This window comes from Nomia melanderi, chromosome 7, assembly GCF_051020985.1.
Source record: "Nomia melanderi isolate GNS246 chromosome 7, iyNomMela1, whole genome shotgun sequence".
Taxonomy (NCBI): Eukaryota; Metazoa; Arthropoda; class Insecta; order Hymenoptera; family Halictidae; genus Nomia; species Nomia melanderi.
This window is the reverse complement of record NC_135005.1, coordinates 6,509,612-6,526,322: the sequence shown is the minus strand read 5'-3', so window position 1 is coordinate 6,526,322 and position 16,711 is coordinate 6,509,612. Positions and strand designations below refer to the sequence as shown.

Sequence of the window (16,711 nt, the reverse complement as noted above, 5' to 3'; positions counted from 1 at the left end):
TTTAGAGTGTGTGATGTGCATGATTTCCCGATTGTTTTCAGATAACGAAAATCTTTTGCTTTCGACCATTACCAATCTTACTTACTTATCTCTAAACAAAAAGGGTTCCTTCAAATATATATTAACATTAAAGCTACTGAGTAATCAAACTAACTTTTTAAAATTTTCCTATAGAAATGTTAGAGTACATCTATTGAGACTCCTATTAACACATTGAGCGCTGGCCCCGCAATAATGCGGATTTCTGGATTTCCATTTCTGGATATGACGAATATGCAATTAAAATGTACTATTTTACGAAAATGTATAATGTTTTGAATATTTTTTCTAGCTACTCATTGATCAGATACAAGCGAATGAAGCCGGCGTTTGGGCTAAGTGGCCGATACGTTGCCGGCGCGCAGACTTTAAATGTCTCTTAAGTCGCCGGCGCTCAATGTTATCTTTTTAATAATTGTAAAATGAAAAAATCAAGAATGACTCGTGTTGACCTGTTTGGTAGTTCTAGCATTAATTTAAAAATATTATCGCAGTTTTATTACGCGCCTGCAAAAATAATTCTGTATGTCTAATATCGCCAATCCCATGGAAAATTTGAGCAAAGCATCAGCACTTGGCAACATGTTAAAAATGCCTCCGGAATACGTTAAAAATTGAAGAAAAGAGCATTCCGTTACAAATGAAACAGAATGGGTGTATCCGCGTCAACGGCCGAGCAACGTCGGTTAATATCGTCGGGCGAAAGAAAATAATCCCGGCCGACAAGTTTATCAAACGGTCGAACCCCGGTCTCAGATTAAGTAGCATGCCGCTCGTGTACCCATTGATAGACGTTCAACGACGCACGGTTAAAGTGGAAACGCAATCCGTGCACACCCCAACAAGGAATCAGTGATGAATACGGGCCGATATAGTCGAGGGGTGGGCGGAGAGGGTGGGGACTGCCGGCGATGCGTGAACGTGTCACGCATAGGCCGCCACGTGGCCCTGTATGTACTACCGAAAGACATAATACGGAGCTGCGACAACCGACTTCCCGGGGAAACGTGTCCTCGACGACCCCAGCCAATATGCTACGGACGTTTTTCCCTTTCCTTCCGCGGAGCAGCCCATTCTACGCGACGCTGCCTGTATCGGTCAGAGGAATAATATTGCGGGAAAGATACATTGCCACCCCCGGGGGCACACGTATACAGCTACTTTCGCCGAATCAACTCTTCGACTAAAGGTCGGATCGAAATCCGGATGTCGTTGTGAAACAATCTGACAGGAAGTAGTAGACACTTCTTTTTTGGGGTGATTTATTGTTAACTCTTTGTTGGATGATTTTGTTTTTGGATTTGATTGTTAGACTTGCTTGGGTATGTTAGGAGGAGTGAAAAGTATGATTGTTTAGGAAATTCATGAATAATTTTCTTAATTATTATTGTAATTGTTTATTAGTCATAGTGTTCCTATTGGTGAAATTACGAGGGTACGTGATTCGCCTAGTCCGATTAACGGAAGAAGTAACTATTATTTCTCAACAGTATCGATAAAGGAAAAAAACGCGTTTCTTTTTAAAATATTCTTCCAATCTTTCGTAAGCCGCATATTAACAAATATCTTTTTAAAACACGAGTTTCTCAGTGACACATCGAAGCAACCGAACATTATTTAATATATAAAATACAAAACACACAAACTTAAATCAAAAGCTATGCAAATTCTTAACATCTCAATTCCTGTTTCACTAAAAAAATTTCTTTCACCTGCACCACAACACGCAAAAGCATTAAAAAACGCAACCCATTCATCCCCGTTCAAAAACAGATTCGATAATTCATTGGAATTAATCGTTATCCTTCCGAAATGCACAATACTCGTGAAACGAACCGGTTCCCAGCGTTCGACGTGAACAATGGTGCAGTCCAAGGAAGCCGTTGCATCGATGAAAATCGAAGGAGGTCATAATTCAATCGGCGGCATTGTTTACCGGCGAAAAGAGGAATCGTCCGCGCGCACCCCATTTTTATTGCCGCGAACCCGCCGGTCACGCGTCGTTTCCCGCTGACTTGTTGCCCACGATCCGTGTCCCCCAGCGCTCTTGGGGGATGGGATTTCGTGGCCGTCGAGACTGTTGCCAGAATCCTCCCCCTCCCACAGCCCTTCGTCGCCGGATCCGCTTGGTTTTCCGCGTTTCCTGCACGCCCCCGCGACCACTGCGTCCGTCGGTCGCCGAAAAACCAGTGGCTCCGTGACATTGTTGCCGCGAAACCGAATATACTATCTTTGGCTCTTTACGATCTCTATTATCTCGCGGGATGAAAGAATCTTTCGATCGAGCGGATGGCGAGCCGAAAGTCACAGCGGGATAGATCCAATCGGTCGAGTTAACCAATGAATAATTTTCGTGATTTTTGTTCGTTTGTCATTTTGTAGAGTTTTGGATAAATGTTTGTGAAAATGCAGCAAACCCTGATAAAACCGATGCTTTTGTAGTATTCTGTGGAAGTTTTAGGTGTATTGCGAAAGCTTTAAATGGAGTTGAATGGATTTTATTAGAAGATTATTGTTTGATTGAGTTTCTGCTTGAGAAGGTAGAAAAGATATTTGAAATGATGTTCCGGATTATGAAATATTCTATGAAGAAGATTAAAAAATATTTATACTAAATAAATAAATAAAATAAAACGATCTTTATCTATTATTAATGATTTTAATAAAATTCTAAATAATCTATTGTATGCAATTACTATTTTACGGATAGTCAATTGTGCAATGAATATTAAAAATAAGTTCCGTCAAGACGTGACGAAATTTTACTAAACCTCCTATTATTTCTAAACGGGAGTGTACATTCTAGGATGTGAAATGGTTGAAAAATCTTCAAGAACAAGGAAGCGAACTACGGAAGAAAATCAATACCCAGTTACACCGGACGTAGAAACGCGAGGGTTAAATCCCGCGATTAAAATTGGTAGATGTCTACCGCTGAAGTGTACCAACTAGAAAATCACTCTCACGCGGAGACGTGACGCAAAGGATCTCGGCCGGGGGTGGGAATGCACGACGGCACGCAACTCGCTCTTTAAACTCGCGAGCCGCGTAATCGCCTGGCGCGTTACGCCGCGATCTTTTCCCGGTAGAACCGCGATTAATCATAATTAAGTGATCGTGGTTACGTGTCGCGTCGCAGAATAGTTCTGCGTAGTCTACCGACTGACGTGGATGCAATTAAAACGTGTGTCTTCACTGGAATCAACTGAGGAATTAACGAAATCGTTAGAATTCGAATACTTGTTTTCAAAAAGATTCGTCCTTTTGAAAAAAGCTTTTTCTGCTACTAGTTTTTCTATTTGCTAGTTAGTAGTAAAAATGGTGACTGCAAAAATTCAAATTTGCATGGGTCTCAAACGAAAACCCCAAAAAGAGTAACCAGCAATCAAGACTGTCCCCTTTGCGGTCGAGTGTCACTGTAGCAGTAACTCCAAGCTTTGATATATGAAATCCAAAGCTGCAAATGAATAAATTTAATTATTCGACAAACGGGAGACTGTTACCTATTTACGCGATCTCTTCCTTTCCTAGTGTTCAGGACTTTCATGCATAATTCGATCTTTCATGGAAAGAGTTTTTAGAAGTTTGAAAAATTCTCGACCGCGAGGCGTTCAATGATTTCGAATCTTGTCTCTTGATCTTTCATAAAAAAAAATCTTGCTCTTGAATGAGTTAATCGAGGTTCCACTGCATCACCGAACGAGCGAATGGAATAATTCAATCACAAGGGCACGCGGGTCGAAGCGATCGGGCCTAATCGGGGTCTGAAATAACGAGGCAGAAATGACCGGCACCCGCCGGTCTTTATTTACCGGCCGGCAATAAGTCAATTCGTCGCTCCGCGGTTCGGCCTTAAGTGGCGGTATCACTGACTCATATGCGCTACGTGCGCGAGCGGCATCGTCTAGACGGCCGTGCCTGTTTCGGGCATAAATCACGGCGCGCGCCGCGCAATAATGAGCCGGGAGGGCCGCGGTAGCACGCGACCCTTTAAACCCGCGTGGACGAGGTGAAACGACGAGTGCTTTCGCGAGGTGGTAGGGATTAGCATGCTTGCACGGCGTGTACAATCCGCACTTGATACTCAAAGCGCGAGTACCCCGCAGCAATCCTTCAGGGAACCCGCTTTGACGCCGCGCGAGAAGCTTCTCTTTGATTTCCATCTTTTCACGCGTGCCGCGAAACTGAGTTTCTTTTCCCTTGACGACTTTCGTCGCCGAGCCGCTCGCTGGAATGGGAAGAGAAGTTTCAACGCTGCGCTGATGGATATTCGGTGTTTGAACTATGATTCGGGGGTGGAACTGATTCATTGGTTTGTTGGTAGCAGATAACATTATAAAGAAAAAGATTAGCTTGCAGTGATGTACAGTTTGATTGAATAGTTTGAGTATGTTGCCTGTTTATAATATTATAGTAGGTGGAGTGTTTTAAGGTTCATTGATTGAGCTTGGTCTTGAGGTTCAGAGATAAGACTCCCTAGATTCTATTGCGCTCATGTCTGTCCTTAAACTCAATGGAGATCCACGATCTTGGACATAAATCTCTTAGACTTGTCTCAAGCTTAGTACTCGCTAAAGGACTTTGGACTTCTATATTCCACTATTAGACTTATCCTCAGTCCTGGCAATAAAAAGCTGTAAAAATGATCGACCAATTTCTAATGACAATTGAATCAAATCTATAAAAAACTTCATAACCTTCTTCGCAACAAGATCTGTATCCTCTTGCGGTAAAATAACGAGTCTAGCTCGTCATTATTTTTTCATGCCAAACCGTACAGTGATGAGCTACTCGCCATGTGACTAATGTTACAGGTAACATGTTTTCACATACACAAAATTTGTGCAGTTCCTAATTGAGAATAAATTGGCCTAATATTTAATAGTACCTTACTAAATTAAGCGTAAACATCTGTACATAATCTACTTTTAATTAACGAAATCTGTGAATTATAAAATAAAACATGCTTTCTTTATTAAAAATAAAATCCTTCTTTCATGCAAAATTTTTCATGATTAAATCTTACCGCGAAGGGTTAAGTATTCTAAATTATTAGCTTCGTAGAAAAGCTACAAGCTTCCGCAACTACGAAAACCAAGGAACATACTTAACTACCTCTAGCAGTGGACTACCAGATCGCTGCAAAATCGCGTGTCCCATCCGTCGGAACGAAACACCGCGAACCGAACCGCGCATTTGGAAGTTGCCCAAAAGTTTCAGCCCGAGTCGCGGAAGCGCGAGAAACTCGGGCCCTACCCATCGCCTCACCGCCCCTTTGTCGAACCCCGTCGCGCACGGCATTGTACTCAGCTTGGAACGGCCAAAGAGTGCAGCAGCTTGGAATGGCGGGTCCTTTGATCCAGCCACCCCCGCTCTCGGCCGCGGAGGAAACTGCGCGCTGCCTAACGGGATTACCCCGCCCCCGAGTAATTGCTCGTGAATGCGCAGATATACGATGTGACAATGGGAACACGTCGATTCGAGGTGACGCGACGTCTGACGTATGTACCCCGTGTGTATCTATCCGTTCGCGAAGAGGAAGGAGAGAGAGAGAGAGAGAGAGAGGAAGATCCTTGATGCTCACCCGGTGACCTTCAGAACTTCGCTGCGACAGAGACTCGTCCTGGCGGAGGATCGCTTCTGAATATGATTACGGCCACGATTATAGTCGACCGAGCGGAAAGCACTCGCGGAAAATGGAACGTCTATGAGGATGATAGATAGGACTGAGGTATGGAAAGGAATTGCCTGGGAATTCCGATGCTCCGATTGCTGATCGGATTTCTTGTGTTTGGTTGTTGGGGTTAGAATACGTGTATATGATACGTGTGACTTTGCAGAATGCAGGGAAACGCGAGTTTTGAGATTGGTAGTATTGTTGTTTAATATTAGATCTACCGAGCAATTAAAGTGATTTTTCTATAATGTCTTAGAAAAATGGAAAGTTTCTCAAGATTTGAAGCGCCTGATACTCTGATATGTTCATACAAATACACAGATCTGCTTTATAATTTTTCACAATATCATCTTCACAGTTTTGATAATTGTGAAATAAGAAATTCTAGATGGTTCATTTTGAAATTAGTTTCAGTGTTAAGTGTGTGTACGACAGTTGAAGAAAATGGAAAATAGATATAAAATGAAGATCATAGGGTTCATATGTAATTAATGAAGGACTATCAAAATCATTTCAATGAACTTATCAGTATTAATATTAGTATCAATATTAGCCAATATTCCAGTATCTCATATTTAACTATTAATCACCTACAAATTATTACAGAAGCTAACTTTCGCTGATGATTCAAATGGGTCAAATAAATTTCTCCATTATTACATTTTCCGCGAGTCCCAGCGTGTAAAAAATAAATATTTGCACTGTCGTTGACGTGTTTCTGTGATGTTTCGAAGAACGACGCTATTCTTACAATACAATTGCGACTGGACATCGGAGTTCGCCTTCTAAACATGAAACGAACGAAAGACGTGTAGTCGCAGCCCCGCGGCTACGCTGATTGCGGACAAAGACCCCACGACCCGGACCCGAGGCGTTCTCTCGCCCTCATCCGAGGACGCCCTGCGTCCCAATCAGAGACGAAATCAAATTGTTTAACACAGCGGACACCAACTGCTATTTAGAGGTGGCATCTGCCTCGCACAATACGGGACCGGGATGCCTGGGATGCCTGCGGAGCGACCGGCAGCGAAAGAAACACGGACTCCATTTATTTACGTAATTGGGCCACCGCGAAAGGCTCGAAAATAAAATTTCCTTTTAACTATCCACTTCGGTGACTTGTTTTTGTGGATTGCTTTCTATGTTGATACGATAGTTTCAAATTGTATAACTCTTGTATTAAGGTGTTATAATTGTATAACATTTTGTTGACCGGTATTTTTGGTCGAAAATTATTCCCTTAAATTGCAATATACACATGTACTTTATTTACATATATGTTGAAAGGATTGAAACAATTTAATCTAGCAGATGCAATCTATAACGCTTTTATAAATACCTATAGTACCTTTAGATAAAAATCAGTAAAGCAAAATATAACTTAATTTGTGAACGATTCTAAACTCGTGACCAATCAGCAAGGTGTTAGTATTATGACCTTGGTATAAAATAACTTTCATTTATTTTAGCTGATAAATACGAAATACCTGTTTCTGCTGTCCTCATTTGTGTACGTTAATTTTATATTTCTTTTCTTAGCTATTTGTTTGTGATTTTCGGAGAATTTGATCAAAATAGAATTCGGCATTAAGTGAATGACAATCGTAATAGATAAGCAAAATGAGTCAACCGGGAATAATCACGAAGAAACTTGCGCAGCAAGAGATTAAACACCTCAACGCAAGGAAACATGAATATGCCACATATTCATAATGAAAAATACAAGAATTAACCAATTCCGTCAATCTTCTCAGCCCCGGATCTCAATATCCTTTCAATTTCAAAGCAATTACAGTTGTTTTCTTTCCCGACGATAGATCGAAAGACCACGGTCAAGCGATACCGGTCGTTAGATCGCGACAGACGGGATTTCCCGTAACGAGAGCGTGTAACGAGGCGAAATTAAGAGGCATTGTACCTTAAACAGATTGCACAGCGCACGAACGTGACCGGCGGACAGCGTTTTCCCCGCACGTATACGCAAGAGGAAGATTCGGTTTTGGCCGTGCCCAGCCGGACCCTGATAAGGCGGAGGAGACCGAAACGAGACGCTGCGCCGTCGGAACGGGAAAACGGGGGAGAGAAAACGTATACGGAGCACTCAACCCTGTGTTTGCCTACACGGAAATCCTCTCTAACGGATTCTAACGCTCGACCGAGCTTCGCGCTTTTTCATCTTCGATCGGCCGACGATTTTCCCTTGTTACGCTACGAACGGAGTCGAACATTCCACGTCCACCGTCTTGAATTTCTTTTATCGGGGATTCTTCTTTATCTTTTTTCAGATTATTTTCGGTTATTTCGCAAGGGGGTTTCGTTGTGTATTGAATCTATGCGAATTTTTTTCTTTTTTATTTCACTACATTACATCTGCAACTAACCATGGAGCTAATCAGCAAGTCGAATGAATTAAAGTCTATCCGAATGAATGTACTGAATATTTATGAATATGTAATGAATTTTTTGATTGTTCTGAATGTATTATTACTTTTCGATAAGGGTGCCTGGGTTTATTTTGATTTAAATTTATCAAAGTATTTTGTTTAACTTAACATCTTTTTACAAATAGATCCCGGTAATTATCAGTTGATTGGATTGGATTTAGTGAAAATATATAGAGAAGAATTGATGAAGAATTGAAGCTTGGCCTTCGATGATTAATCCGTTTATTTAGAACTTTTTTCAAAGTATGCTCAATGGAGATAATTTTATCGTTGACGTTTGAAATGGGAATTCTGTGTTAATTTTTAACTATTTTCTAAAGCATTTAATTGTTTAAATAATTTACTTCCAATCTATAATTTGCCATTTGAAAACATACAAATCATATTTTGAATTTTTCATTTAATAAATAGATTTTTGTTTGGTAGCAAATAGAATGTAGAAGGTTAAATGATCTTCAAAATGGCCGCTCCGAAACTGATTTTCGACGAGCATGGTCCTACCGTGTTTGCTCGGCGGTGCAAATTAACGCGCCGCGAGCGGTCAATTAAAGCGGAGACGCTTTGATATGCGAGCGAAACGGTAATGGATAGTTTAGCGAACAGCGTTTGAATTGTGGAAACAGAATTTTACGGGGCTTGGCCAAATTAAACGATGTATTCGATGATGGAACGAATCGAAATCAACTTTCAAAGTTAGCCACAAACATGTGTAGTGCCGATTAGTAATGACGATATCTGTATAAAGGAGCATGTACTTATTACAATGATTATTAATCACCGATTAATCGCTGATTAATTTTACAAAACGAAAAGTAGAAAATGTTAATGAAATCATATACATAAAGAACTATGTTCAGATTTTAAAAATTAAAAAGAATTCAAAAACTAAAGTTAGTGACATTTAATCTGTGATATATTCAAATAAACAATTCGTAGTCTAATCGTAAGGAAATAAAGAAAATGTTATCTTAGTTAAAACCTTTGTCGGTTTTAAAATAAAATGAAATGAAGAAAAAAGTATGCAACATAATTAAGCTTCGACTATTCTGTTTCAGGATACGGAAGCAGCCTATCCAAATCAGCACTGGACACGCACACCCACCTCAGGCAGCCTGGTATGTAGTAGGTAGATATTCTTGAGAAGTTAAAGCTCTTCACTTTTTTCGTCTATCGCGAGGAGAAAGCAAATATAACCGATAGCTTGAAACAATTTGTAATCTGAATTTGTACATTAAAATTGTATATCTCAATAATAATATTTTCAATAATATTCTTCAATAATAATTTTAATTAATACCTCAATAATAATAACAACGATAATAGTAACCCAAAAATGAATTGAATGATATTATAATGCCTCAACAATAAAATATACGTAACGACCACTCATGTAAACCAAATCGAATGTAAGTACAATTGGGAGATGGCTTGATATTTAGCGAAACAGCAGAGCGGCCAAAGGTGTCTTTCTTTTGTTTATAGTTTGACAGTTTTGATCGGTTACGTGCAACCGTGTTGATAAATAGCAAATTAGTGATCGAAAATATCAGGAATTAAGAAATAAAACCAATAGAAAATTGAGTAAGAAAAAATGAAAACTGATTAATCAATCAAATTCCTCAGCCTAGCTATAAAGTGATCTAGCAGTACATATTTAATGGAAAAAATATGTTACTGTAAATTAACCCTTTGTATTCGAAAGTTTTTCACTAGAAACATTCGACATTTTTCAATGAGATATAAACGACAGTCTTTGAAACTAACTAAAGATAAAACGTACATAAATTAAAAAACAAAGCTGTTTTATTTCGATATTTCACATATCGATGTATTATACAAAGCATAATATAACACATCAAATTACAATTATTCTGTCTCAAATCTGGTGGTGACTAAGAGTCACCTCTCGAGCGCGAGGGGTTAATCAAATAATAATAGAAAAATTTAATAAAAGAGAAAGAAGAAACGATTCTCTAATGTCCAACAATCAGTTCCCGCGAATAAGAATCAAATATTCCACGCACGCGTCGCTAACGCGTTAATTGTCGCGCCATTAGGAGGATAATGAAGGGTATACAAGGGCACAAAGAAAAAAAAATGATGACGCGCTATAGAGCGGCGAGCAGTGACGCGTGAGCCAATCGACGGCGATTTTGCCAAAGCAATTGCACGGAATGACCTTCACGATTATTACGTTCGTCACTAATCACGCGAGAGCGGACCCCTCGACTTTTCACCGGCACGCCCAAAAATTATCCTCCCCCCACGGTCGATCGATAGCTTTAAATAAGTGGCTCTACGTGTCGGTCCCCGTCATTACCAACATTAAAAAATTAAATCGTGAAGTCCATAGATTAATTCGACCCAGCTACCTGGCGTGGTGCAGTGAATAAAACGGAAAACTTTTCGACGATGCTGTACCCGTGTTTCCATCATTTTGTAATGGCACCCTAAATATTAGGTCGTAAATTCAAGGCCATTGTTCTTATCAAATATCAGATTAAGGTTTCAAGAATTGAAAATAACTTCTTTACATAAAATCATTTTATTCGTGTTGATTACCTGATTGATTTAGAAAACTAATGACAACAAACGAACAAACGTATGGCGTTTAAACTTACGACATACAGAATTCTGATACAAATTATTTTTTAACCTCTTGCTCTACGTTCTATTTCTTAACTACGATCGATACAACTACTTTATCCTTAAGAATTTATTATGAAAAGAAAACATTTTGATGCTTATTCTATGCCTACGTTTACGCCGAAGGTTAACGATTAATAATAGCAAAGTATTATTTAATTTACATTTAAAACAAATAAGTAACACTTAGGTTTCTCAAGTTCAGTTTCAAATTCTCGTCAAGAGTCTGAGTTGATGTTGTAAATCAATGAAACTTCCATTTCATATGAAAAATTCTTATTGTATCTTTACAGTACAACAATTTATATTAAAACACATGTTTCACAAAATCATTGACAGAAAGAATAAACATTTATTCAACTTCGCTTTCCTCGAATAAAACCAACAAATTGAATTCATATAAAGATTCCTAATTATTCATAATAATTGACAAATTTTTCGCACAAGATAATTCCCCAATATCTACCTAAACATAGTACATTTTCATTCTCTCCAAAACGATCGAATGAATCGACTTATTCCCTCGATCCTCGACTAACCGAAAACCTAGACTCTCAGCTAGAGTTCCCAGAAAATAAAACCAAAGACTACGTATATCGTCGCGCCATGCAAATCGTGGTGAATTACTGGCATGATCGTTCCAAGACGTAGATAGAACAGAACACGAATGAGATTTTCGGTGAAGGAGGTCAACGAAAGTTTCCCGTTTTCTTCTTAGTGGCCAGCAGCGAAATGAAATCCGCTAGTCCGAACAACGGGACGAGCATTCTCTCCCGATCGTTCCGGTTCCCTCGTTCCCCGCAGATAAATGGACGGACCGCGCCCCTTCCCATTATTAACTTGTAAGTGAATTACCGTTCGATCGAAAGGCGATCGGTCCGCCACGCGTTTTCGGGGGATTCATCGGGCGAAACGACCTTTGAGGTCCGGCGATTCACTGGCTGCCCCTTGACCCCCGTCCCAACCCCCTAATAATCGGGGAAATGTATTTTTACGAGGACGTCTTGAGTTATCCGAGGTTAAAATTGTCCCCTATAGATACTTCGACTTCCCGTTTCCGCCGACGTCTTTCCTCGCGGATGCTAGCGCCTATTTCCGGTCAAGTTTCATTCCATTTACATGTAAAGGCGATGCAGGCATCGCTGCGAGCGGCAGATTTAAGCATTTTGCAGATTTTGTTTGAAAGCAACGTTCATCATGAAACTTTGGAAGACTCGAACTCATCGCTTGTAGCGATACCTGCAAGCAGGGATTGAAAAAGTTCGGAAAATGACTGTTTAAAACTGTCATATATCGGTTCTGAGTGAAATAGAGAATCCAAATAAGGTCATAACTGTTGTTCGGTATATCGGTGTCGATTTCGGATTTTCAGAAATATATCAGTTCTATATCCGTCATTCTTCGGTTCTATATTTCGGTCCTACATTTCTTTCAGAATCGAATAGTAACATTTATAGTATCAAGTTGTCTGCAAGTTTCAACGTGTATGGAGGCCTTTAGACAAGTATGGAATATGTATTCCTTGAATTTTATTTTTTTCTAAGTAAAAGTATTTGGAAGAGTGGTAAGAAGAATTCTCGGGAACTTCTTGGTTTTTCTATCGTCACATGGCATACAAGTGTACATAATTATTAAAGTTCAGTTGAAGATCGATACTTGGTTAATCACCTAACTATGAAATTGTACAAAAATACATGATTTGGAATAGAAAAAGTTTCGTCAAAGATTGCGTATATAAACTTGAAAACCAGAAAACGCTGAAAAATTTCCGTGATTCGGAATAGAAATAAATCAGCTTCGTCAAAGGTAGCGTATTTAAAATTAAAAATGAAAGAACACTGTCGAAAATTTCGTTCTGATCGAGCTCGCGTCGTCTGGAGTTGCACCGATGCCAACTCAACCCTTGTACAAGGTATTCTATAATCTAGAACAGTCGCGGTTGAAACGCCGAATCCGTCGGTGGTGTGTGTTTCGTTTCGCAAGCAACGGCCCGGCACTCTCGGAAGACATTCGTGCACGCCCTTTGAACCACTCCGTCGTTTCGTTCCTTCCAATTGGAATTATTATGATCCAAACGAACTCTATTCTATTGTAGGGTTGCGATTATATCCTTTTGTACGACTGTAGGGCACTCCAGGGCTGAGCAGTAGCGAAACGACGGTGATGACGCATTGTAAGGCTTTTAAAGGGCGATACAGGGAGGACTGGGAAACAACCGTGTAATGGATAGGTATATGCTCGTCAGGGAGGGGAAACGCGTAAAATAGAAAGAAAAGGAAGAGAAACAAAGAGCGGCGGGAGAGAAACAGAGAGAGAGAATTATATTCGACTCGAGCCAAGGAATAAAAATTTACGTCAACTCGTTTCTCGTTCTTTTTTCTCCGTTTTTTTTTTTGTTCGTGCTTCTCCTGTTTCTCGTTCGTTCCTCTCTTTCTACGCGAAAAATCCGCGTTCCCTTTTCATTTTCCTCGCTCATCACTCACACGAGACACGAGCCGTTTCGTGCCTCTGACATCATTTAATCTTTGAGCAATCTCTAAAGGGAAATAAGAACGAAGCTAAACATAAATTGCTACCGCCGACCGAAAATAAGAAGTTTCTTAAAGATTCCGAGCGATTTTTACGGCGATTGGTCTACATTAACGATTTAGGTGTGTTTCCTATTCGCATCTTTGTATTAGAGATTATTCTAATATGTAGACTATGAAGTTTTACGCGAAATTTATATTTTGTGGGAGGGAATCGAGAAAGTAAGACGAAACAGAGTTTTATTTGCTTTATTAGTGGTTATGATGATTTAAAGATAAGATAAAAAGTTGGAAGAGACTATTCATTAACTGTGCGATATATTCATAGAAAGAGTGAAAGAATAATCGAAGGAAGAAAATTTAACCCTTTGCATCTTGAAATATACTTGGTAAATTCTTATTTTTTACTTACAAATTCCAATATATTAAATACGAACACGTTAAATAGTTATTAAACTTTATACTTCATAAACTTGATTTATTGTAGTCTAAATTAAATCGAATCAAGTTAACCTCTTGCTCTACGATATCGTGTCAAACTCGTGACGAAGATTTCAAATAGAGTTTAACAAATATAAATCTCACTTAATTCTTTCAGGTTCGAATTGAATATTTTTTTCTATTATTAGAAATCCTCAAGTAAATGTAAACGTAGAACAAGCGTGAAGTTTGTTTCTTTTTCTAATGAATTATGAATATTAAAATAATTCTGTTAAGCGTAGTTGTGAAAGAAATCATAGTGATTAAGGGGTTAAACAAGAAAATTTATATATATTTGAAGAGATAATAATATTTTCACGGGAAACTGCACTTTAAAATATATATTCAGGAATCGAAGGGTTGAATAGAAGATTTACAATATAATATGGGAATGTTGATCGAGATCGATTTTCTGATGATTTTCTAGATCCATACCAAATGTTCGGAGCGACGAGCAGTCGCCTCGCCAGCTCCGGTTCAGGTCAGATACAGCTTTGGCAGTTTTTGCTCGAACTGCTCTCGGACTCGAGTAACGCAGCGTGCATCACGTGGGAAGGAACCAACGGGGAGTTCAAGTTGACTGACCCCGACGAGGTGGCGAGACGCTGGGGCGAAAGGAAGTCCAAGCCTAACATGAATTATGACAAATTGTCCAGGGCTTTGAGGTGAGTGACGCGAATCTGTCAGCCTTGAACCCTACCACAGTGCTTCATCCGATTGCTTACACAATGAAAGCGTACAATTTCTTAACTACATTACAACTACCAAATTTCAAATTTATATTTCTCGAATGTTATTTTTATTAAAATTTCTACACGCAATCGTCTAAACAATAATGATTACTAAAATTCTCAGCTGTTAACGCTAGAACTATCAAACCTCTCAAAACGATCCATTCCAGGTTTCCTCCTTACCAATCATTAAAAAGACGTACCTTTTACAAGAACAAAATAAATTTAACACTGTTTCGCAAAAGAAAAGAATAGAAATTAGACAATCCGACAGTTCCAGCGTTTGGTTTAAAAAGGCCATTAAATGATCATCGAGTAAGTAGATCTCAATATTCGATACCCGAGTAACATTCCAGAAGTACCTGCCCTAAAACCTCAGAAACTAAAAAAAAAGGAGAAACAAGGGGCGACAGGAAAAAAACAGGAAGGCGAGAGGAGAAATCCATCAAACGCCAACATTTAATGGATAAACGTCCGTATCGAAGATCCGGAGGGAAAGTAAATTCGTTCGACTGCCAACCGAGGAAGAGAGAGAAAGAGAGAACGAGAGGATAGAGGGGTGGCAACGACGGCGACCAGAGGGGGTGGGCGAGGGAGAGAGAAATTTCAATCACCGACAGTCAGACCGACGGCAGACGCGGCTATTATTTTTCGATCAGATCGACTGATTATATTACGTGGCTGCTCGCTCCTCGACTCTCCTTCTACCCTGTCCCCCTCTCCACCCTGCTGCCAGCCCTCTCACCCTGCGGCAGAACCAATCCCAGTCGAAAACGCGGTGCAGTAGTCGCGCGAAGTTTTTCCGTGAACGGGCGGTCGGGGGGGAGGCCTCGTATAACTCCAGGACGAAAAAACTCGGCGCGTTTCCGTCGTGGCGGAAGCGGCGTCGTTATCGACGCTGGCAAATAGAATTTATTAAATAAGACTCACCCCCATACCCGGACGCGGCCGCTTTTACGGCTCCGCGGCCATTTCGCGCGGCCGCCTTCGTAAATCGCGACTTTTATGGCGGGACACGTCCGCGGCTCGGTCTGGCTCGATCGTATCTCACGCGGAACCAGAAAGCGGGGATGACGGGGCGGTGAACGACGAAAAAAAGAAAGAAATGGTGATGGGTGGGGAATAAGGAAAGTCCAGGGGGAGGGTTTGTTCCACTGGTTCGAGTACGGGAACGAAACGAGACCTTTATCGCCGACGGATCGCCACGGCACAGTTTCCCTCCCCCGAGTCCTGCGAGACTCTCTCTCTCTCTCTCTCTCTCTCTCTCTCTCTCTCTCTCTCTCTCTCTCTCTCTCTCTCTCTCTCTCTCTCTCTCTCTCTCTCTCTCTCTCTCTCTCTCTCTCTCACACACACACACACACACACACACACGCACGCACGCGCGCGCGCGCGCGCGCGCGCGCGCACACGCACACTCTCGCGATCTGGAGTAGAAATATGACCGGCGAACGCTCGATGAAGCTTTTTATTCCTCGCGTTTCCGAGTAGGAAGCCTGAGGAAATCGATGGTAACTCGGATTTTCTGACCCTTTTTAAACCCGGAGTATTTTCCGAGAAAGTTCGCGGAGCAAGATAATGGGGCGGATCGTGGCATCTATTGAACAGATTGGGGATAGGATTGTGTTCTTTGTTTGTTGGCGATCGCGGTGTCTGCTCGGCGGGTTTGGAAGTTTGTGGAACGTCTTTGTTATTTTGGAATGAGACTTCTTTTCGGTTCGAAATTGACTGAGAATGGAGAATCGATTGGGTTCCGTAGAAACCTAGTAACCTTCGGAACAACAACGATTTAGTTGAACAGAGTTTGAGTCTTGTAGTTTTGTGATATTTTGTGTGAACTTGTGAACTCGTTGAAGCAACTCTCGCGTTATGTAATTGTTAAAGGTACTATAGTTCAAAATCCTCTGATTCGCGCTATTTACTATTAAAGAAGCTATTATGAAATAAATATAATTATTATTTTAATTTATAATTATTATTTTAATAGTTATTTTTTTAGAAAGCTGAAGCCTTCCAACTTGTATTCAATTCCAGATCATTTAATAACATTCACTGATCAATCCAATTTCTCCACAAAACCTTCTATATTTCATAAAACACTGTATATATTACAATATCCCTTATAAATCGAACAACTTGCAAAGAATCAAGAAAAGAACCCAAATTCAA

At 40.3% G+C, this 16,711-nt stretch overlaps 1 protein-coding gene across 3 annotated transcripts in view; it reads left to right on the top strand.

Annotated features, from left to right (window-relative positions):
• The window catches only part of Ets65A (DNA-binding protein D-ETS-3), a 79,977-nt gene that overhangs the window by 55,548 nt on the left and 7,718 nt on the right, over positions 1-16,711 (top strand). For all 3 annotated transcript variants that reach the window (XM_076369242.1, XM_076369241.1, XM_076369240.1), the window contains exons 4-5: positions 9,216-9,275; positions 14,242-14,479. In XM_076369242.1, the coding sequence (XP_076225357.1) occupies positions 9,216-9,275; positions 14,242-14,479 (298 nt within the window). The remainder of the gene's footprint in view (positions 1-9,215; positions 9,276-14,241; positions 14,480-16,711) is intronic.